Genomic DNA, 23042 nt, shown 5'->3' with positions numbered 1-23042 from the left:
TCGACCATAGGGTAACATGACAAAATAGAGATACAAATATAAAGAGAAAGCTAGTGTCATTTTTGAAAATACAAGAATAATCATTATAATTTAGATAAATCTCATGAATAATATGTATAACTTGGAATGTCTTTCTTTACGGGAATTTCTATCGCTCGGTCTCACAATTTCGACGAATAATATGTACAACTTATTCATATAAAAGTATATTTAAATTATAAAAATTTTATTTAAACACTTAACTTTAACAATTAAAAGTGATAGTTTTTATTAATATAATATATATTTACATTGATATAAAATACATTAGTATACCAGTATCACTTTAAATGTTAAAAGTGAGCGTAGAAATAGTATTTGTGTTTAAATTAATTAATATTAATGTTTTAAAAATCGCTTATTAGAAAGTAACTTTTATTCCTCTAAAAATGCGAACAAGGAGCCATTTCCGAGCCCATTCTCGAGTTCAACGCAAAAGACGACTCCATTGTCCGGATAAGAGCCCTAAATCAATCATCTGTTCGAAGGAAACGCGGATTTTGATCAAATGATACGAGCGGTGATTGTGATGAACGACAAAGGCAAGCCTCGGCTTGTCAAATTCTACGATTATCAGGTTCCGTTTTCCCTTTCGATTCCATGCGATTTTTGATTTATCTGCTACGGAAACCGATCAAGAGTTCTCACTCATCGTCAGATTTGTGTTGTTGTTGATTTTTGTGATTTGAATTGCAAGGCTAGCCCTTGGAGAAGCAACAGGAGCTGATTCGGAATATTTACGGAGGTTTTAGTGGCTTCCTCCTCTCATCTCTCTTCCGTTTCCATAGTTCTGACTATCTTCTGTTTTTGACACCTAAATTGCTGAATATGTTCGCATTTCGCATTGACTCTGAGCTTTTACTTTAGGGTTTACGTAATGACTGAAGCCAATTTTACAAAATTCTTATTATATCTCGGTTGTACTTCATCTCATTTCACTGCTGATTTTGTTTTGTCACTATAAAATATCTTGTGTTCAATGTTGTTTAGTGAAATCAACAGAGTCGTGTACATATACGGGTATGCACGCGCGCACACACACACACACACTTGTATGCATGCCTATCTGATCAGGCAATACTTTCTTCTGTCAGAACTATTGCCTTATCAAAAGCGAAGGTGAACGTTTTTTCATCTAAAGAATTAGGATTCAGTATTGGTTTTTATCTTGATCATTTTGTTTATGCTGCAGTTCTGTGTAGCAGGGCTGAGAATGTCAGCAACTTCATTCAGGCTGATATCAGTTTTGGACCGGTACATTGTGTCTATCACTTCTCCTATCCCCCCCTCCCCTCCAAAAAAAAAAAAAAAACACTAAATTCTCTTTTTTGGTTAGATGGTCAGTATTTAAGAACATCATACTTGGCTAGTTCTTGTGTTATGGTTCAAGAGACCATGACATAAAATTTGGTTTGGCATACAAATTACATTAGACGATTTATATTGTCTTTTCCTGACTAGCTCCCATTTAAAAGGGCTCAAAAATTCACAACTGTATTGTCTGTGACGTACAGGATGCCCGACTTGTGTACAAGACTTATGCAACGTTATACTTCATCGTTGTATTCGATAGCTCTGAAAATGAGCTGGCAATGCTAGATCTTATGCAAGGTACACGAAAGCTATCTTTGAATTGTTCACTCAAAATTTGTCATTATAGAAAGATCTTGTTATCTTGTAAAGTTGTTTGCATGCTGAATGCATTAAAATGAGCAAACTGCCTTGCTTAGGGAATACCTTGATGGCCCTAGACGTTGGGGTATATGCACAATAGAAAGGATTTATCCACAATAAAAGCAATGTGGCAAAACTAGGAAACAAAAACAAAGCATTAGGATTATTTATAAAATTATAAATAATCAAAATACTCTGAAGATATTTATAAACTTATAAATCTCTAGCAAACTAGAAATCCTAACTAAACTAGGAAACAAAAACAAAAGCATTCCTAGTTCTTGCCAAACTAAGAATCTAAATTAAATTGAGAAATGGCAACTATTCCTAATCCTTTAAAGTATCATAGTAAGTGAAACGTAATTACTTGAAGAAGAAGCAAGGAAGAAGAGAGCGGAGAGAAGAAATTGATACCACTTTGCTGAATGGAGAAGACAGATGATAGAAGAGAATTGATACCAATTTGACGAATGGCAAAGCAGAGGAGAAGATAAAGGAGAGAAGAGTAGGAATTGATACAGTTTGATGAATGAAGAAGCAAAGAAGAAGAGAGATAGAAGATAAGAGAGATAGGACTCAAGAAGAAAACCCAAATCTTGTATTTAGTAATCTGTAATCCAAATCTAAATAATCTTAATACTTCTAAGGTATATACAAAGTTACAAAGTGCATAACCCTAACTAGAAATCTTAATGGAATTAGGAAAAAAAAATAAAATTTTCCTAGTCTTTGCCAAGCTAAGAGTCCAAATAAAAGTAAAAAAACAACATAAAATTCCTAATCCTTTAAAACTCCTAAATAACTAAAATAAAATAATCTAAACTCTTGCTCTTTATCATTCTTCTGGATTGACTCTCCACCAGCGAGTAAATGAAACATAATTGGTCGAATTACTCAGGATAGAGACAATGGATAATATTTCACAAATTGCCATGGCTCTGTCTAGCCATAATGAGAAAAAAGTGTTTATAGTGAACAAATACTGATCTTTGTTGGTGACCCACAATTGTAAAATCTTGCAAGTTTTATGCACCTAGTGATCTGTGGGCAAAAGCATTGACTGTTTGGAATTGCTATTATACAACAATTGCAATGAAGATTGATCAAAAGAGGTTCTGCCATGGCAAAACAAAACTCATTGCAATTAAAGTCTACAATAAGGAAATATAGTGAAAGCTTGTCAACAATGGCTATGCAATTATAGTAAATGGAGAAGATTCTGAGTGGGCCTGCCAACGGATCAGATCTTGACCCAGAATCGATCTAGTTCTGATCCATTTATTTAGGGTCTGGTATAATTATATGTCTGATTATTTGGACCTGGTTTCAAATCTGATTACAGATATGATAAATGGTCTGTGTATGGATTTTTTAGTTTCAATCCAATTAGGACCTGAACCTGTTTAAAAGTAAATATATAATATATATTACATGATAACTAAAAGAGATGGGCCAACCCATTGAGTGACCCATTTTGTTCAAAGTTAAAACCTAATGCATTACTAGCTCTCTCTCTCTCTCATCAACTTCTCATTCTACAACCTCACTCACCTCTCTTGATCTCTTTTTGCTATGATGCCCCCCCCCCCCCCCCAACACACACACACACACACACACACACACACACACACACTTCTCTCTTTGCTATTGCAATGATGAACCTGTCAACAGATCCGAATTTGATTCTGATCTATAATCTATTGCAGGTCTAATGCTATATATATATATATATATATATATCAGATTACTCAGACCAGTTCCATATCCAATTACAGATATAATAAATGGTCTGGGTACATATTTATTAATTCCTACCCATTTAGGATCTGTTGACAGGCCTAATTGTGAAGCATGTTCCTTGGTGATGATGGAATGGATGGCTAAGAGGACTTTTTAATTGAGATTGGTAGTTGATAATTGTTGAGGCAGCTTCTTTCAATTAAATAAGGTTCTTACACATTTGATGGAGAAGAAGAAGGAGAACAAGGAAGAGCACAAGAATAAAAAAGGAGAGAAGAGAAGAAATTGATACCAATTTGATGAGTAACAAAAAAAGAGGAGAAAAAGAAGTTGTTTGATACCAATAGTACTAATATAAGGGGTTGTTTGACAGAATCTTTATAGTTTTTATTTTTCAATTTTTAGTTATGCTTTTAATTTTTTGTTTGTCTGTTTAATTTTAGTTTTCATGTGAAAATAAAAACTTGATAACTTTATTTATTTTTAGTCATAATACCACATGTAACATCACGGGTCTTCACCCAAAGCCGGTAGCTGAAGATGACTTGTGGATTCACTAGACCAAGCAGTATATCCAAGACCTCCCCAAATCAGTCTCAAAACCATCCTTGCCAGGCGAGTCAATCAAACCCAAATCAGTCTCAAAACCATTTCTTGGCCCGCACCCACACAGTAATAGTCCTGGGTTGGCTTTGTTATCACTTGTAACACCATAGATCCTCACCCAAAAGAGCTAGCTAAAGGTGACTTATGAGTTCATGATACTAAGTAATATACCTAAGACCTTTCAAACTACTGGAGCTGGGATTGGGTCGTCACAAAAACCCTCCTCCTTTATTTGGGCTTGGAACCAGCTGTAGATAGGAATCCACATACAAAGTTTGAAACACCAACATGGTATTTCCATTTTTCCAAAAGTTCTCGAATTTTTTCTCTTTTTTGAAAATGAAAACTAGCAACCAATAGTATTTTCTATTTTCAGTTTTGTAATTTTGAAAAAGAAAAGAAAAAAACTGAAAACCAAAAATGAAATTGTAACCAATTGGGCCCTAAATAATCCGAATTCCTGTAAGATATTTTTAAGCTTACAAATCTCCAACCGAACTAGGGAAGAAAAAAAAAAAAAAAAGAAAGAAAACATTCCTAGTCTTAGCCAAATCATGAATTATATTAAAATATGAAACAAAATCGTAAAATTCCTAATCCTAATTGCTAAATAACTAAAATTCTTAAATAATTCGAATCTTTCTTCTTTATTTATTTATTTTTTTTCCCTGTAAGTAATCTTTCTTCTTTATCAAGCTACCTTAACAGCAAAAACCAAATACATAGTCTAGATTGTAACTAGTTCCATTGAGCAAGAGATTATATGTCCCAATAGATAAACAAAATTGTTCACTTGAATTCTTCAAAATGGATTCCACAACTGACACACACCTCATGTTTTGAATGAATATATTAAGTTATTTTTCAAATCTAAACAAACTGAGTCTTGCTGAATACCACATTGAATACTCAAAAATACTTAAAATCAGATCAGGATTTGTGTTAAGATCTAGAAGGCAACAGCTGGAAATACAAATTTTTCAGGGTAGTTTACTGTTTCCAAGATATTGTTTGTAGTTATGGCGTCAAACGACCAAGCTTTAAGCAGATTTGCGGGCTGGCTGGCACTGGTTTACTTATCCCTCAATCATTAGGCTCACATGTTTACTTATCTCCCAATCATTAGGCTCACATCATTCTACAAGCACTAGATTTTTTAATAGAGTGCATACTGTTTAGCCCTTGTTCAGAAATCTGTCATGAACTGTAGCAGTCATGTGCCACAATAAGTAATGAACTTCAGCTGCCAAGCCTTAACTCTTGAATTGGCATTTCCTAGTTGGATTATTAGACCACATAGAATAGTTCACATTGTAAAATTCTTCAACCTTGTTTTTCCTTATTCCATTCATTTTGGTCTTAGATTAGTAACACGGTCCATTTATCAGCTTTTTTATTGATATCTGACTTTTTGCAACAAGGTTTACACCACCACCACCAAGCGTTAATCCCGCTAGGTGGGGTAGGTTACATGGGTTCTAGCTTGCCAATTATTTTTAAAGCTATTATATTTCATTACATGCCTAAGAGTCTCCCACTAAATTTTATTTGGTTTACACCTCTTCCACTACAAATTTGTTTACATTTCATCTACTTTCCTCTCAAGTGTATCTGTTAAGTCTTTTTTTCATTTGTTCAAAATCACTTTAAACATATCTCATGTGTCTTATTTTCAATCAGCATCATTCTTACCTTCTTATGGATAATCTCATTTCTAATTCTATTTTTTCTTGTTTTTATTGGTTAAATTTTAAAGAGCACTCTACTGTTGCTTAATCCATTTTGTTTTTTTATGGATCTTGGGCCAAATGGAAAGGAGTTGTCAACACCTTGAAAGCACTAGATAACCTAAAACATCTTTACTGTTTTGGATGTCTTCTTGTATATCTTGGAAGAACTAAAGAATCAGTTAAAACCATATTGTGTATTTGCTTCCCTCTGCTGATCATTTTGTTGTCTAAACTTTCTGGTCATTGCAGTATTTGTGGAGACATTGGACAAGTGTTTCAGTAATGTTTGTGAGCTGGATGTGATCTTCAACTTTAACAAGGTTGACACCCCCCCCCCCCACCAAATGCATTATCTTGATCCAAGTTTATGTGGAGGGAAATGGGAAATATCTTTTACAATAATATAATGGACAATTTAGTTGACAGAGAAGCATTCTGGATTGCAATTTGCCTAAATTTCTAAGTTTTGATGTACTGAACAGGCTCAGTTTGATTTCTTTTAACAAAGGGTAACCAAGCCCATGAGCTGATCATCAAAAGCACAAGCATGTTGAGATTTCATTTAACAAAGGCTCTTGGCTTCTTTCAGATTTTTGTCTTTGAATATACAGTTCAAATATTGAGTTAGTTTTAATTTGTTCTATGTCTTGGTTCTGCATCACATATCCAGCACAAGCATGTTCGCATTTGCATGGGCATGTCATATTAACAATCAGTAAATTCAGTGGTACAGTAACTGATTTGGCAGGTTCATACTATATTAGATGAAATTGTGTTGGGAGGTCAAGTACTTGAAACGAGTTCTTCAGAAGTTGTGATAGCTGTTGAAGAAATCTCCAGGTGTTCTCTCTCTCTCTCTCTATCTATCTCTCTCTGTTTGGCCCAAAAAGAAGTTAATGATAGCAGCTAATAATTTTGTGCAGGTTGGAGAAGGCCTCAAATTCAATCCTGCTTGTCCCAAAATCCATTCCTGGCTGGCAGGCTCGATAGGATATGATTTCTATAGTAAGCTCTTATCATTATAACATTTCTGACACAGGTTGATTAGAAGGATTTCTCTTTCATAGTGTCCTTTAGTTTGGCAAATAATATAGTCTATGGAATTAAAGAAGCACAAGATCCCTCATATTACTGGAATACACATTATCCTGGAAGATTTGTGCACCCAAAAACATGATGGAACTCTATTGTCCTTCCACCATTAAAATGCACTACAAGTGCTTGCCCTTTTTGAAAATCAACACAAAAGATATTGTAACTCCTCGTTGCTACCACCAGCCTATGTAAAAACGAATTCTGACAAAGGAAATGAACATTGTTGTTGCTAGCTCAAGGAAAGATTTAAATACTTAGATATATCATCTTTCTTCAAGTGAGTGCAATCTAGCTTGGACTCATTACAGATCTGAGGATAAATATTTTGACCTTTATAATTTAATGATTTCATTTTCATTGCCTTGTTAGAGGCTTGCGTCAGGAAGGGCATCCGGTATAAAAAAAAAAATTGCCACATTGTTCCTTTGCATAGATTTGTATTGCTAGTGTGACTTTTAGGAGCCAATTGACATTATGAATGCCTTTCACTGACCTAACTTGGTTAGGATAAGGTTCAATTGTCGATGACAATGATGAATTTAGTGATTTCATTTCCATAAGAAATGCTCCATTATGCTAATGAAATCTTGGTCTCCATGATGATATTGATCTCCCTAGGTTATACTTGGTGTTCAAAGAGCATGAGTGGGTTTATCTTTTGAACAAATGTACCTTGAAGATCTTAGCACCAGTGTGTGCTAAAGCCATCACCTAACCACATGGCAGAAATAGCTGTTACAATATTTTCTTGTCCTGCTTGAATAGGTGCTGCAAATGAAAAGTTGGTTTGTATATAAAAATTTGGTCTTCATATATATGAATCATTATGCACAATATCGATGCCTAACCTTCATGCTTCTCTTGTATCTGTCCATCAAAATTCTATTAATAAATGCCTATGGCAATTCCCAGTGGGTGGACAGAAAAGCATGGATACAGATAATGCTGGCAGGCAGAAACTGTAATTCTTGTTTTAATCTTTGTTTCCTTATTGATGTCTTTGACATTGATTCTGATGTAGGGTGTGGAGAATGCTTGAAGGAATCTAAGGAAGCATGCTGACGCAGAACAAGGAGCTGTGAGAGTCGGGTTCTGAGTGTGGAAAATCCAGTATAAAGTTTTGGCTACGGTAGTATCCTCGGGTTAGTTTCGTTTTGCGTTTAGGTACCAAAAAAATCCTTAAGAACAGGCGATGCTTAGAAATTTCTGGCCTGTTGAGGCATGGAGAACTTGTCCTCGTTGAAACATTGTTTAAACTAACAAAGTAGTGAAAATGTTGACCGAAGGTAGCTTAAGTAATCGCCAAACTGATTTAATAGCTTGAACTTGGCTTTCGATTTTGCTCGTATTGAAGTTCCATCGTGATTGCAAGTGATGAAGCAATACGTAAACAGGGGAGCGGTTGTTGCTTTGTGACCCGCTGTGTTAAGTTGAGTTTTGCTAAGCGAGCCGAGCTAGGTTTTAGGCTTAAGCTCAACTCGGGCTTGACTCATCAAAAGGTTTGATGAGTCAAGTGTGGGCTCGAGCTCGTTTGTCAGCTTGGGCTTGTCAGAACTATTTAATCTAATTATATTATTATAATAATTTAAAGTTTAATAATTTTATATTAAATAATATATTTATAAATTGATAAATAAATATATTTATAAATGAACTTGTTCATGAGTTATTTGTGAATTTTTAATTGAACATATCAATGAGTTTTTAATTGAATATATTAATATTTATAAGTTTCTAATTAAACATATTGGTGAGTTTTATTAAGTTGAGTTTTTTTTTTTTTTTTTTAAGTATCGAGTCGAGTTTTATTGAATTCAAACTTGATTCGTTTACAAATCGAGATTTAAAATTAAATTAAGCTCAAATTGTTTATCTTAACAAGTGAATTTGAATGAATTTTTGTTGAGTTAAATATCGTGTTGCTTGTGAATAGCTTGACTTATTTGTAACCCTAGATGCAAAGCTAACAATGGATTGGAGAGATGCCCCGGTCAATTGGGGTTGAGTGGCTATGTGTTAAGATTTATTATTATCAACAATACAATGTTACAGTTATATTTTATTAACATTTAAAAATAATTAACTCTCAGAAACAATCTTTTATTAACACTCAGATAAAATTAATTTGTTTGTAGCACCTACAGCATGGAAAAGAAGAGCAAATAAGCAAGGACAGCATAAGGAAATAAATTGAAATAAGTAAGGAACGAAAACAAAGTTATCACAAGAGGTCCCATGGTCTAGTGGTGAGGACATTGGACTCTGAATCCAGTAACCCGAGTTCAAATCTCGGTGGGACCTGTTCTCCTTCATTATTGCTGCTAATCTTCTTTTTATTTTTATTGTTTCTTTCACAAACTCCAAATAAAATTCCAAATTCAAAAGGACACGCTTTTGGGAACCTATATTATCAGTTTAAGCCAATTGCAAGCATTTAGAACTCAACAGGCAGTATAATTTTCCTGTTTGTCTCTTTCCCAAACTCAAAAACGGAATTTCAGTACGGCCACATAAGGTGGTACAATCTATTAATCTTATTTTTGCATTTTTGTTTATTTCGCAAACTCCAAATGAAATTTCAAATTCAAAAGGACACGCTTTGGGGGAACCTATTGTCACTTTAAGCCAATTGGAAGCATTCAGAACTCAACATGCAGAGTATAATTTTCCTGTTTGTCTCTTTCACAAACTCCAAATGAAAATCCATTTATCATCTATGAATAGAAAGACCAAGGCAAGGCTCATCTGCTACAATTTACATGGCACTATAAGGGGGCCAATTACATTTTTTTTTTTTTTTTTAAATTGCAAGCTTGTTTCATCCACAAACAGAACAAGCTGCACAAAACAAATTGAGACTAAGAAGAGCCACCCACCATTGCTTGCCCCTTCACTCCTTCCCATTCTCTTCCTCTTTTCTATCATTTGTCATGAATTCTTTCCCAAAATGCACAAACAATTCCACTTGGTTATCTAGAGAAGAAGCAAAACATGTTCCTCAAACACCGACACTAATTTAATTACTCTCTTTTTTTTTCCAGGGGCCTTTGCATTTGTTTAGGGACAAAAATGGTTTGCAGCCCCAAAATTGAAGGGGGGGTGGGGAGAGGGATGTACCAAAAAGCAAGGCACACAAATTGGGAGCCTGCTCTGTTATTGACAAAGAATCAAAGACCAATTAGCCTCCCTTCTAGTCCCCAGTTGGCCTCTCTACATCTTGCACATCGGATGGTTCGGGGAATATTTCCTTAGACTGCCTTCTGGTTGATGATGAACCATCAGCCCCACCATTTTGGCCGCTTCCCTCGGAAGCCGAAGTTCGCGATGGTTTGAAGCTACTTGGCCCTTCACCTTTGATGGCGGGCGGCCCCGAGACGGCTGCTACATCTGATGAGCTATGACGCCAGCTACCAAACAGAGCGGCGTTCCAAGACCCTCTAGAGGAAGTAGCTCTCAGCCTTGCAGAGCTTGTATGTTCCTCCCTCACCACCTTTAAAGGATTTTCTAAAGCTTTTAGAATGTATCTCATCAGCGGCCGCCTTGAAGGCTTGGGATTCAGGCAAGATCTGGCAACAATAGCCATTGCCCATACTTCTTCTAATAAGTCCTCATCAATGATTAGAGATGGATCGACAATATTTGTAACAAGTTCCTTATCATATATACTTATGTACGGAAGGGTTGCTTCCAACCAGTCCTTCATGTTGGCCTCACCTGATGCACTGATCCCAAGCCTACCTGTCACCAATTCCAGCAGCACCTTCCCAAAACAATAAACATCATAGGTACATGTAGCCGCAGGTGAACCTGTCCATTCCAGAGGAACAACAATAAGGTACAAGAAAAATCTGCACTTGCTGCTAGTAATCATAAGCATTTTCTTATCAAGCTTGCAGGCTGGCTGAGGGTGAGTAACACCTCTGACTGGCCAGAAACGAAACAAACAATAACAGAACCATCTTCAACTAATCAAGATCCTTCAATTAGAAGAGCAAAAAATATAACCCTCTTGAACTAATCAAGATTTTTCTATTAAATAAGGAAAGAATACAATCCAAGTACTGAAAATAGCATAAGCATACCCTATACCTACATGTATGATTAATTATGCAATTAACATGAGCAGAAAATCAATACTTCTTATTATTCTTCTTTATTTTTATTGATGAATATCTTCCTGCACTTAAGTTTTAACTTCAAACTCAACAAATCCAATCTCCCAAAAGAAAATGGCAATCTTAGTAACAGCATATTAGTTAAGTTGTGAAAGGGAATGGACAGTTTCATCAGAACACAAGAAGTTCAGGATAATTTGAAGTCCGTAACTTCATCCAAAAATTAAAAAGCACCTTGGCCAAGGATCAAAATATTGTTTCATGCATTGTTTCTGTGGGCTCGAAAACAAAAATGTATGGAGATAGAAACTTATATTAGTAGAGATGTTTCTATAAGTTAACAATGGAAAGATTAAATATATTGTCACATATATAAACCATTCTACATAAAAGGCTTAATTCAATAATATGGAATTTAATTAAACCAAAATTTATCATATAAACCACAAGTACCTACATTTTAAAATATAAATAATTTCAACAAAATAAGAGTTATGGTTTTTGAAAATATTTGTGAACAAATAACAACATACATATCTAGCCTTTATCCCACTATGTGGGGTTGGCTACATGAATTCTAGACTTCCATGTATTTCTATCTTTTGTCATATCTTCATTGAGATCCATACACTTCATATTAAACTTTAATGTCTCCCTCAAAGTCTTCTTAGGTCTGCCTCTACCTCTTTTTTTGATTAATTGTTCCATTTCATCAACTCTCCTCACAGGAGCGTCTCTTGGTCTCCTTCTCACATGACCAAACCATCTTAGTCTAGTCTCTCTCATCTTCTCCTCTATTGGCACTACTCCTATCTTATTATGAATAACTTTATTTCTAATTTTATCTTTTCTTGAATGGCCGCACATCCATCTTAACATCCTCATCTCCGCTACACTCGTCTTTTGCTCATGTTGGTATTTGACTGCCCAACATTCTGAGCCGTACAACAAAACTGGTCTTATAGCTGTCCTATAAAATTTTTCTTTCAATTTTAATGGAATTTTACCATCACATAACACCCCCGATGCATTTCTCCATTTTAGCTAACTTGCCTTAATTCTATGTGTGACATCCTCGTGAATTTCTCCATCTTTTTGAATCACTGATCCCAAATGCTACAACATTTTTTATATCCACGAGGTACTTCGTGAAACATGGTTAATATTATGAATGCTAAAAACGCGGAATCAAACAGTCACATTCCATTAATTGTCAAATTGAGTTCATGAAAAACTTAGATCATAAGTTGCAGGTGGATGAAAAGAAAAAGGAAAAGAAAATTTTGATTATAGCACATGAGTAGAAAAGGTCCTATATGTTACATTTTGACGATAAAGCAAATTTTATTGCCAGTAACAAAGAATGAGAACAAATAATATCCAATCTCTACTCTATTTAATCTCTCCTATATGTTACATTTTTTCAACTTTCTCAAATATATCTGGAGATTTTTTTTTTGTGTGTGTCTATTCTCAAAATGCATTCATATAATGAAAAAAGAAAAACAAAAATCATTTTCTCATGTTATGGAAATAAGTCACTATTTCAAAATGGCTTGTAAAGTTTCAGTGAGTTTTTGGTGTGTTTCAAAATGTTAATTTGACTTAGAAAAAAAAAAGTTTAATTTGAAACATTAGAGTTTAAATTTTCCAGTAAAGTTTCATATCATTCTCTCAAGTAAATAGGTACATTTTGGCCATTTTGAAGGAAATGGAATGAAAGTTTGCTCCTCAAACCTCGCAAGGAAAAATTTTAGTGATATAGAACTTTCACATTCTCTTCAGGAAACAGGAATAGGATTGATGTTGAAGTAAAAATAATGAATAAGTGTCAACATGCAGAATAGCAGGCAATCTATGGCAAATATGTGGACTTTACCATATCAGCATTTTACTACTACTCAAGACAGGAAAACTTAGTGGAAAAATGAAACAAAATAAATGGGTTAAATCTAAAGATAATAAATTATGCGTACCAGAAGTGCCTTGTTCAGATGCTCTGCAGAAAACCAAGAGAAGAAATTTGTTAATACCTCAATAAATAATATAACTAAAAAACATGCATTGACTTTTATTGAAAAATGTAAAACTTTTTATCCATCTTTGCAGAAAAGTGGCTGGATGCTGAACCAGGAAATATGAATACGGTTCTTCACACAGGCAATTGGCATAGCGAGTCAGTTTGTTCATTGCATGTGATATCTAACAAGAAGTTTCACTTACATGGAGAGAGGGGCCAAAAAAAGTGCAACAAAACCATAAAATATGTATAATAGAAAATACCGCTTGCAACTGATGTTATGAATCTAACAAACAAATTCATTTCAATCGGTAGATGAGCAAATGATAGTGATATTTTTTATAGGTTTCCTATTTTGATTTTACGGATTATATTTAGATTAGGTTTTATCTTGTATTATTTTAGGCAGGTCTATCTTTCCATCTTTATTTTGATTAGATAATTATAGTTAGGATTCGGTTAGTATTCACAGTTCATGTTATAGTTAGGACTAGGTTTTGCCTATAAATAGGAACATGATGTATTCAGAAAATTAAATGCCTTTGATTTTGGATACAAGTGATATTATCTCCCCCATCTCTCTCTCTCTCTCTGATTTACTTCTTAATCTTAAGCTTCTTCTACTTCTCATCTTCTTCCCCTACTTCTTCTCCAATCCTTCTATCATTCCACAACTGAGCAATCTTTTTTTACTGTTCAGCATCAGCAAGCCTTATCCTCGTTTCTCAAGTGAATAATATTCACCATAAAGTTAATAATAGATGACTAGATCTAGTATGTCTACCAGTAAATGTTTCACAACTATTGGAGCTTATTACTTGCATATTTTGCCTTGTTGCAATATGCCAATCAATTATGCTAGAAAGCACTTACCAAAAGATTTCACAGTCTTTGCAGTCACATTGTATAGCAAGTAGTCTGCCCTCCAAAAGTTAACAGTTCAAACACTCTCTTCTTTCACATTTTCTTCAAAGTTGAACAGGTTGCATGGTAATGCACAATTCCATAACCACACATTCTATGTAGTTATACATCGGCAATCTTTGAATTTCCAAGGCACTTTTAGTACTCTGTCAACTAACACCCAAATGGATGAATAGTATCTTCCTGTACATTCTAGGAACCATATTAACTTAAACAAACATCACTCATTTTCCATGACTTGCATTTGGTACTCTTAAACCAAGCACAGGAATTTACACTCTGAAGGGGATGAGTGGTCTCTTGCTGTACACCCTACTACACCATGCTCAGTTGCCCTTAGACACATTAATAATACCAAGTTCTCATGATTTTGTGAAAAACGTATATACCATTCTGTTTGGGAATTAAGCAATAGTCCTCCTACTAATTTTCTAAACCAATACAGCACCTTCATTCTGTTGACCCCACCTAGTGGGATTCAGGCGTGGGATTATTGTTGTTGTAATGCAACACCTTCATTCTACAAGTACAGGAGAAATGAAAACACATTGTTCAATTAAATAGCACATATAATTATGTACTTCCCAAATCCCCATCATCTTTACCAGAATAATATATGCATACACATATATCCCAGGTCAAGAAATATCAGGGCCAAGAGAAAATCCCAGGTGAAGATCCTTGTAAGAGAGTAATGCTAATTTACCACTTTTCAGGGTTTGTTTGGTAGCATTTATCCTTATAGTCATTATCTAACATGTTATTGGATGTTCTTTTTGATTTAGTTTTGGCTTTCTCCTTTTCAGGGCCAGTATTGCTAGTATCATTACAAGGGGCCTACACAAAGATCAACCTTTTTCTAAACTGATAATTTGCAAAAGACAATTTTCTCTGAAGCATTAAGTCTCTTATCTGCTCTAACCTTCTCAAATTTTTGGTCTGACAACCGAAACAATAAATTCAAGTCATAATGTTCCTACTTATAGAATATCTATTGCTACTCATAAATGAACCACTGGCAGTCCTAAAATATTAATTTGACCTTGATCAAAGTGTCCGTATTACCTCAGAAAATGTAAATATTTCTAAAACTTAATTTAGTTATTAAAACATTTAAAACAGCTAGACTTGAAGTTAAATTAGTGATTGGGATATAATGGCATATCATTTGAATTCCTTAGAATAAAGTTAAGTTTATTCATAAAGAGTTGACTACCATATTACAATTGATTATTGAGCAATATTTGAATGAATGTTGAAGCACCTTGGAAGTGGATCTGAATTAGAAACCCAACAAGTGCATCCTCAATAGGTAAGAAGTTTGAAGAATCAGATCCAATACTTTAAGGAAAGAGTAGTACGTTATGTAGTTTCAACTATCCCTCATACAAGTCATACCCAAACCATTGTATAACAAATAACTAGCTTAATTTCTGAGTTTCCCATTTGGGAGGATATATACCATAAAGATGTCCAATATAGAAGATTGGAAGAATAATCAGAGTCTAAAGGCTCTAAACTGTTAGAATTTCTTCAGAATATTATTAGAATATTTTATAGATCTTTTATATATTCTTTGTAATCTTTCCATAGTTGTTTATTACATTTTTAGGCTAGTCATTATTACCATTTTAGGTTAGTCAAAGATCTTATATATATACCCATTGTATACCTTCTAGTACAATAACAAGAATACAATATTCTCTTACTTCAATACTAACATTGTCAAAAAGTAAATAGGTGACTATAATACTTACGATGGCATCCTCAAGAGCCTGGTAATCATGCTTTGATGAGTATCCCCTTCTTGAACACAAACCTCACTTAGGCTTCCCAGCCGTACTTCAAATTTATCATCAAGAAGTATACTGCTTGCTTGAACATCTCTTCAAAAACAAAGAGAATAGGTATAATAACTACTTGTTCCAGCAGTCATAAATTCTTGAAAAGTAATTGTCGTCAAGCATTAAAATTAACAGACAAACAAACACATGATTAAACCACATAGAGGAGATGCAACCATTGAATTCCACTGGTCAGCAACGTAGTTACACCTCCTCACCACATTTTACCTCTCAAACAAACCAAGTAAAGATGCATTATTTTAAAATAAAGGATTATGCAAGAGAGCACATTATCAAATGTCAAAACAAATTTGGGACTAGGAGGCTAAATTGTTATATACATATAAGTCCCAATATTAGGATGTAAGAAAGCATTTAACATGGAAATCTCTTAACAGTTCAACATATAACAACCTATAATCCATTAAAAAAATAACTTCTCTAGTTTGCAGTTTTCTAGTATTAGAATCCAGACCAATCAAGAAAACTATACTGCTTTTAAGCTTTCCATATAGAAGTGGAGCTGTTGACAAAACAATTGATAAAACAAAAAGAAAATTCCAATAAAACTCAGCCTTTCAAAAATTTAGGCTTATTGTATTTTCATAACAATGAAATCACCTGAAGAAATGAATTAAAAAAAAAAAAGGTTCAGATGAAAAACAATTACTAAATTTTAGATTTAGGGAAAAAGTGAAATTCAAGGTGCATTTTAATCTTTAGATCCAAGGATAAGAGGTTTAGTTGAAAAACTTTTTCTTACCTTTTTATTTATTTATAATCAGCAGTTTTTCCCTCAATGTCAAATAGGCTATAAATTATAGCCAAATGTTAATCAGTTATTATTTGTAGAAACTAAAACCACAACATCTCCCCCCCTCCCATTCCAAGAAAAATCATTTCCTAAAATTCCCAATCAGCTCTTTCTAACCACTAATTAGCTGTCTTTTAATAATTTCCATAAACTTAATTTTTTACTTTCTTTTATCAGTCATCTGTTGCTAACCCACTATTACCATAAAAGGAAGAACAAGGAGGACAAGAAGGGGGAAATATTAACACCGGAATTAAAAGGGAACTTTTTTGGGAAAATGCTTTCTTTTATGTTAACTAGCTTACACTAGAAAAGCTATAGGGAAACCAACTCAAACTTTCGAGGCTGATCAAAACAAATTTTTTGTTATGTACTAGAAACAAAATTAGTGTTTCAGATTCTCACACACAAATAGGTGTGTGCACAAAATTCTGAAAAGAACAAAGAAAGAAAGAAAAGAAGGCTAAACTGTTCAAGGTATAGTTTCCATTATTTTTTTTACAAAAAATAACTTTTTGGCAAATGTTTCCCATTGCAAAGGTAGGAGAGTGCACTAGTGGTGGTCGCTTGTGATGATGGCCGGACTTAGATGGCCCCAAGACCGAGTCTACCTATATTTAATGGAGAAGCTCCAGATATGGGACCACCAAGCTGTGAGTGTACAAATCCATCATCGTTGTTGAGACCTTGGTTAGCTTGTGAGGCAGTGACTATGATGAGCAGGTGCCAAGAGTGGTTGCATTCCAACTCTAATGAGGATGCTTGGTTGTCCCTTGAGAGGTGGGTCTCATCAAAGCCATTGATACTTGTCAACTGTGACAGAGTGGTCTCTTTCTCTCCCATTGGAGGTTCAGGCCCTACTCAAGATGCACCTAAGGGGTTGCAAGTGGAGTCTCACAAACCAAAACCACAAACTAGTCTTTGAAGTGTAACTGTAACTCTACGTTAAAGAGATCTCTTCATGGAGATGTGGCTGACGGAAGTTGCAGCTTTAAGTTGAGAGATCAAGCACAAAGAGAGATGCACAGGGCATACCCAAGCCTCGCTGACAAGTAAGCTATGCATGATTCTGTTCCTAAAATCTAGGCAGATCTCTTCAAGGGCACATGTATCGTCTTCATGAGGTTTACATGTCACAAGACAACTTCCATAAGAACATCAAATAGCCTACATGTGAATTCACCAATATGCCTACCCAAAATGTTGCTTAGCATTTTGAAAAGCCAATTTTTGTAAGTTCATCACAAGGGTTTTGAAATAGTTCTAATATGCTTTTTGCTAAGGCAAGTTTTGTCCATATTCTAAAGTAATTTATGGGGCTGCACTTTTACAGAGGTACAAAGTGACAGGGTTACACAAGTTTTCAACTTCAATCTTATATCAACTATTTTAAACAAACACTTCATCATAATGTGTATAGCAATCACATTGACCAACAATACTTGATTTTGCTAATAGAATACATCAGCTGTTTGGCACTCACAAAAAAGAAAAGAATAATAAAAATATAAAAGATGAAGGAACCCATTACTTGGAATTTCTTCATGATCTTCCAAGATTGTACATCTTACATTTGATAATCAATAAGAGGTATAAACATTGATGTCTAATTAATGAGCACACAAGTAAGCTTCATTTTATCCTAAGATGGATTGAAGGGAATTGGTCAAGTTGATACTTCCACCAGGCACCAGGCTCTGATATCTCAAGGCCATTGACCACATAACCTTTCCATTTACAAACCATTCATCACATGAATGTAAAATCCAAGTAATATAACAGGCAGAAACATTCAGCTGATACCAACAAACCTAAGGTCAAAATGTGTCAATTGGACATATGTAGTACCAGAAGATTCATCAAGAATCAGAGATTGAATCATATTGGTATTGCAAAAAAAGGGATACAAGCATTTCTCAGAAGCATTACATTCCCGAGTTTGTTTGATTATGATGTATCTCAATTTCTATTTAAAGCAACAGGATGGAAAACCTCTAAACACATTTGATGTCTATTAAGGTAAGATTTCATTTAATCATTCACAGCAATTATCATCCCATTGTGATTTTGTTAAAAATGGATATATATATATATATATATATATATACTTAAAAAAAAAAGTGGATAAATTTCATATAATTTTTTTCAAACTATGCACTCTCTCCTCTTACCATTTATTCAGGACATGTATTTTCTTCACTAATCAGGGATACTCCATACAGGATCAACAAGCATACAACAGCACCTTGGTCCTTGACCATTGAACATATAAAGAGCAATGTTTTGAAACCTGGACTAGGTTGTTGAACTGGCAAGGGGCAAGGGGCAAGGATCAATGATTGGACTGAGGTCGAATGGGGGTGTAGTTTTATCAATAAATAAATACACAATAATAAAATCTATGATTTAAAAACGAAAAAAATAAGTAAAATACATTATATTGTTCTATAATAACATTCTCCTACATTTTAAATATATATATATATATATAAAATTATATGTACATATAAAAACAATGGCATGGATCTACAAAGTCAGGCACATCCCTACAGGGCTGCAAGGCCCATGAGTTGTGTGGCCCAAAGTGAAAGTGCAAAGGCTAGGGCTTTACTTGGTAATCTATACAATGAGAAGGCTTGAACAGAATTAGAGAGAGTCAGTGACAAGCCAATAGATGCCTGCGCTACCTACAAGCAGGCGGTGCCTTTTCTGACCAGAAAGAACCAATCTTTGAAATTCGTGTCCAAGTTAGGTTTGACACCAAAGAGATGGAAACCAAAGCGGGTTGTGGTGAGGGTTGTAGCTGAGAGTGCTTCAGTAAAGGAGAATGAGTTAATTAGATTGCAAAAGAGATAGAATCCAAAACCCAAGAATCAATGCTTCAAAGTGGAGAACAAGTTGACAAATGAAGAAGAAAATTAAATGAAATCACTGAATAGATTGATTGACAGAGAAAAGGTCATGGGTGAGGGGTTCTGTGCTGTCTGATTGTGTGTGTGTGTAGTGCTTGGGGGGGGGGGACGGTGTTTTCTGATTTTGGGTGTATGGGAGTGTGGTCCATGTTTTTTTATTGATAAATATAATGCATAGAAAATGAGAAACCTTTTTTCCCACCTCATGGATGCAGTAACTTCTTTCTCTTCAGTTTTAATTCAGGATTATTGTATGATTATAGGAAGAATATGCAGAAACAAAAAATTATGACATGCATTGTTTGAGGTGGCATATGGTGGCATTATCAAGGCCAAATGGTGTCTGGATAAAGAATGTATTCATGAACTATAACATTTGATTCATGGATAAGATAACGGCATCTTTTTGGGGGGCAGATATAGAAAAAATAGAAATAAATGTCCCAAACCAAAAAGCAAAACTCTTTAATGAGATATATATATATATATATATATATTGGACTTCCAATAATACCATGAAGAAGGGCAAGGGCATCAATTTTACCCTCCTTAAAATAGAAAGTCAATAATAATGATATTCAGACCCTTCCCGACACAAAACATGTGTACGATGGAATTAAATAATATTACATTCTTGACCAGACAATTAGTCCTTAGCCTGAGCAAACAGGAGCATACAGTAGTCTTTGCTTACATCGTGTTGGTGATGTATGCAACATCAAGTTTAACTTTAGAGAACACATGTGAGTATGTAGCAGGTGATTTTACATGCAAAAGGATTTCATGTTGGACAAGATGTTTGACACTATGAATGTTACTTTGTAACAAGTATCCAACTGAGTTAGTTAAGTGAGAAGTGCAAATTGATGCTTACCGCTATAAATTGCAAGAAACAACATGCAGAAGTCCAGGATTACACCAGAACAATTGGACAGGCACAAGTAGGAAGAAACTAACAAAATGCAGTTTTCGTAATGACGAGCACCAAAATGTAAGTATATCCATTAATACCTGTGCACAAAGGGCGGAGTACATTCATGATGTAGATACGACAAACCCTCCGCAGCCCCAATAGCAATTTTCAATCTCGTTATCCAATCCAGTGACTGCAAACTGTCATCTCCAGAATTTCCTTTTCTATACAAAGAACTAGACAAATCCCCATTTGACATATATTTGTAAACCAGAAACTTCTCATTCTCATTCTCCATGCAGTGTCCCAAGAGGGGAACTAATCGGGCATGGGAAACCTTACTGAAAAAGTCCAACTCTAACATGTAAGCTTCTTTTTTAAGCAAGCGCAAATCAACTTTTTTAATTACTACAGGGATCCCGCCTTCCAGATTTCCCCGGAAGAGATCACCTGAATGACCATGTTTGATAAGGTTAAGATCATTGAAGTTTTCTGTTGCCAGGGCAATCTGCTGATATGTGAATGCCTCCCCAAGTCTCGACAAGTTTAAAGCCATCCCTGGAGGTGGTGCACTTTCACCTGCAGGAACAGGCCCCACACTCAACCCTCTTTGATCTGTCGAAGACCTCTTGCGGGTGCATACAATTAGCAGTGCCACCAGAAATGCCAAAAGTGCAATAAGCCCCAGGCCCCCCAAGACTCCAGCCAATATGATCCAGCGTTTGTGGCTCTTTTGTGCTGGCTTAGTTGGAGGAGTAGCACTCGGGAGTCCAAAATTATCAAATGTCAGACCCCTCTCAGCATAAAATGATGCACATTCTACACCACTCCTCTGACTTGACTTGTTTTGGAGACAATTCATATCCAGAGACAAATTAACTCTAGCAAAATTTGGAACCCTTCCTTCAAAGTAATTGCCAGACACATTGACAAAACTGAACCTCCTGATTACCGAAGTGAGACCTCCATAAAATCTATTCTGAGAAAGGTTCAGAACTGCAGCAGTGACAGCAGCATTCAAACTTATGTTGGGCAGAATACCAGTGAAGTTATTGCTCGACACATCAAGAAAACGCATTTCAGGCATTGACCACAACACCTCTGGAAGACTACCAGTGAAATTATTGTGATTTAGAACTATAAACTCCAACTTAGTCAGAGAAGGAAACAAATTACCCGGCAATGAACCAGCAAGCAAATTGTTCCCAAGAACCATCTTTTGCAAATTCCTTAACCCTCTCAGATCCACGGGAACGGAACCAGTAAAAGAATTTACGCTGAGATCAAGGTCAACCAAGCCAGAAAGACCACCGAGTGGGGCGGGTATCGAAGAAGAGAAACCATTGTTAGAGAGATTCAAGAATTGAAGCTTGGATAGAGTTCCAATGGCTGGAGGAATTATCCCGGACAAGAAGTTTGAAGACATGTCAAGTAAAGTTAGGTTGCCAAGAGAGGTAAAAGATGAAGGAATGGATCCAGCAAGCGAGTTCCGGGAGAGATCAAGAACCAAAAGACTAGACAATTGACCCAAACTAGGCGGAACTACTCCAGTAAGTCTGTTATTAGATAAATACAGAGCAGTGAGACTGGTTAAATTTCCAATACTAGAGGGAATAGCACCAGTAATAGAGCAAGACCGGAGATCGAGCACTTGGAGGGAGTGGAGCCGCTGGCCAAACCAATCGGGAATTGAACCAGGAAGCAAGAACCTAAAGGCATTAAACGACTCCAAGAGAGTGAAATTGGCGAGGGCATCAACCGCGAATTGGGGGTTTCGACTGCCAATTCTGGTCCGCCTAAACCCTGAAATGTTGATCCCAATGACTCGACCATTCCGGCATTGCACGCCGGCCCAGATTAAGCAAGGTTCGGCCTTTATCGGCCACTCTTTGCTCCTCAACCCTAACGACGATCTGAGTCGAATCAAAGCGAGCTTCTCGGCGCCGGAACTGAGCGGCTCCTCCGATTGCTGAAATGTGGAGTGAAACAGCAAGAAAACGACGCCCAAAACCAAAACCAAACTCCGTTGATCTGCCATGGCTACCAACAGCAATGCTGCCTCGCTAATCTTCTTCGCATCTTCACTGTCTCATCAAAACAGTAATCGCACATTGAGAAAAAAACCTCGTCTCGAACACAAAACAAAACCGTGGCTATGAACTCTTACCTCGGAGAGAGAATCAGCGAAGCCTCCCCTCTCGGACTCGATTCTTCTTCTTCTTCTTCTTCTTCTTCAATCTTCGCTACCTACTCTCTGCGTACTTCCTATTTCAGTTTCTTCAGTTGACGAAAGAGAGAGAAGCCCAAGGTACAAATAGAAAATTGGTCAAATGCATATATTTCTATAGAGAGAGAGAGAGCGCTTTATACTCCTCTCTCTCTATAACTATAACCCCAGCAGCAAAGCAATCAGCAACGCCGCTTGCTCTTTGCTTTGCTTTGCTTTGCTTTCTCCCCGTAAAAAGGCCTTCTGAATTTCGCCGCTACTTTTGCCCAAAATAGTAAAACAAAAAGCCGCCTTTTTTATTCACATTATTATTAGCACCCCGAAGAAGTGTTTTCGTGTAAATAAATTACAAAATTCATTTGTTAGTTATATATTCTCTTAATAATAAT

At 35.6% G+C, this 23042-nt stretch overlaps 2 protein-coding genes and 1 non-coding gene across 3 annotated transcripts; 2 read left to right on the top strand and 1 right to left on the bottom strand.

Annotated features, from left to right (window-relative positions):
- The first annotated feature begins 441 nt into the window (after positions 1–441).
- On the top strand, positions 442–8205 carry LOC127802610 (AP-3 complex subunit sigma-like). The gene is made up of 8 exons (XM_052338522.1): positions 442–616; positions 742–784; positions 1232–1293; positions 1554–1650; positions 6039–6109; positions 6538–6629; positions 6713–6794; positions 7906–8205. Exons 1-7 carry the CDS (start codon positions 548–550, stop codon positions 6777–6779), a joined length of 501 nt encoding a protein of 166 aa, XP_052194482.1. The 5' UTR covers positions 442–547; the 3' UTR covers positions 6780–6794; positions 7906–8205.
- Positions 8206–9113: 908 nt separating this feature from the next.
- TRNAQ-CUG (transfer RNA glutamine (anticodon CUG)) lies at positions 9114–9185 on the top strand. The gene has a single exon. It is a non-coding gene; the product is annotated as a tRNA-Gln (tRNA).
- Positions 9186–9522: 337 nt separating this feature from the next.
- On the bottom strand, positions 9523–22834 carry LOC127802539 (probable LRR receptor-like serine/threonine-protein kinase At2g16250). Its single transcript, XM_052338390.1, has 5 exons — positions 22594–22834; positions 20525–22510; positions 15701–15829; positions 12976–12998; positions 9523–10691 (listed from the first exon to the last, which is right to left on the bottom strand). The coding sequence occupies exons 2-5, from the start codon at positions 22462–22464 to the stop codon at positions 10075–10077; spliced, it is 2709 nt and encodes a 902-aa protein (XP_052194350.1). The 5' UTR covers positions 22465–22510; positions 22594–22834; the 3' UTR covers positions 9523–10074.
- Between the last annotated feature and the right edge of the window lie 208 nt (positions 22835–23042).

The sequence above is a fragment of the Diospyros lotus genome, chromosome 5 (genome assembly GCF_014633365.1).
Source record: "Diospyros lotus cultivar Yz01 chromosome 5, ASM1463336v1, whole genome shotgun sequence".
In the NCBI taxonomy this organism is placed as follows: Eukaryota; Viridiplantae; Streptophyta; class Magnoliopsida; order Ericales; family Ebenaceae; genus Diospyros; species Diospyros lotus.
The sequence above is the reverse complement of the archived record's forward strand: the minus strand, read 5'-3'. Positions and strand labels throughout refer to the sequence as shown.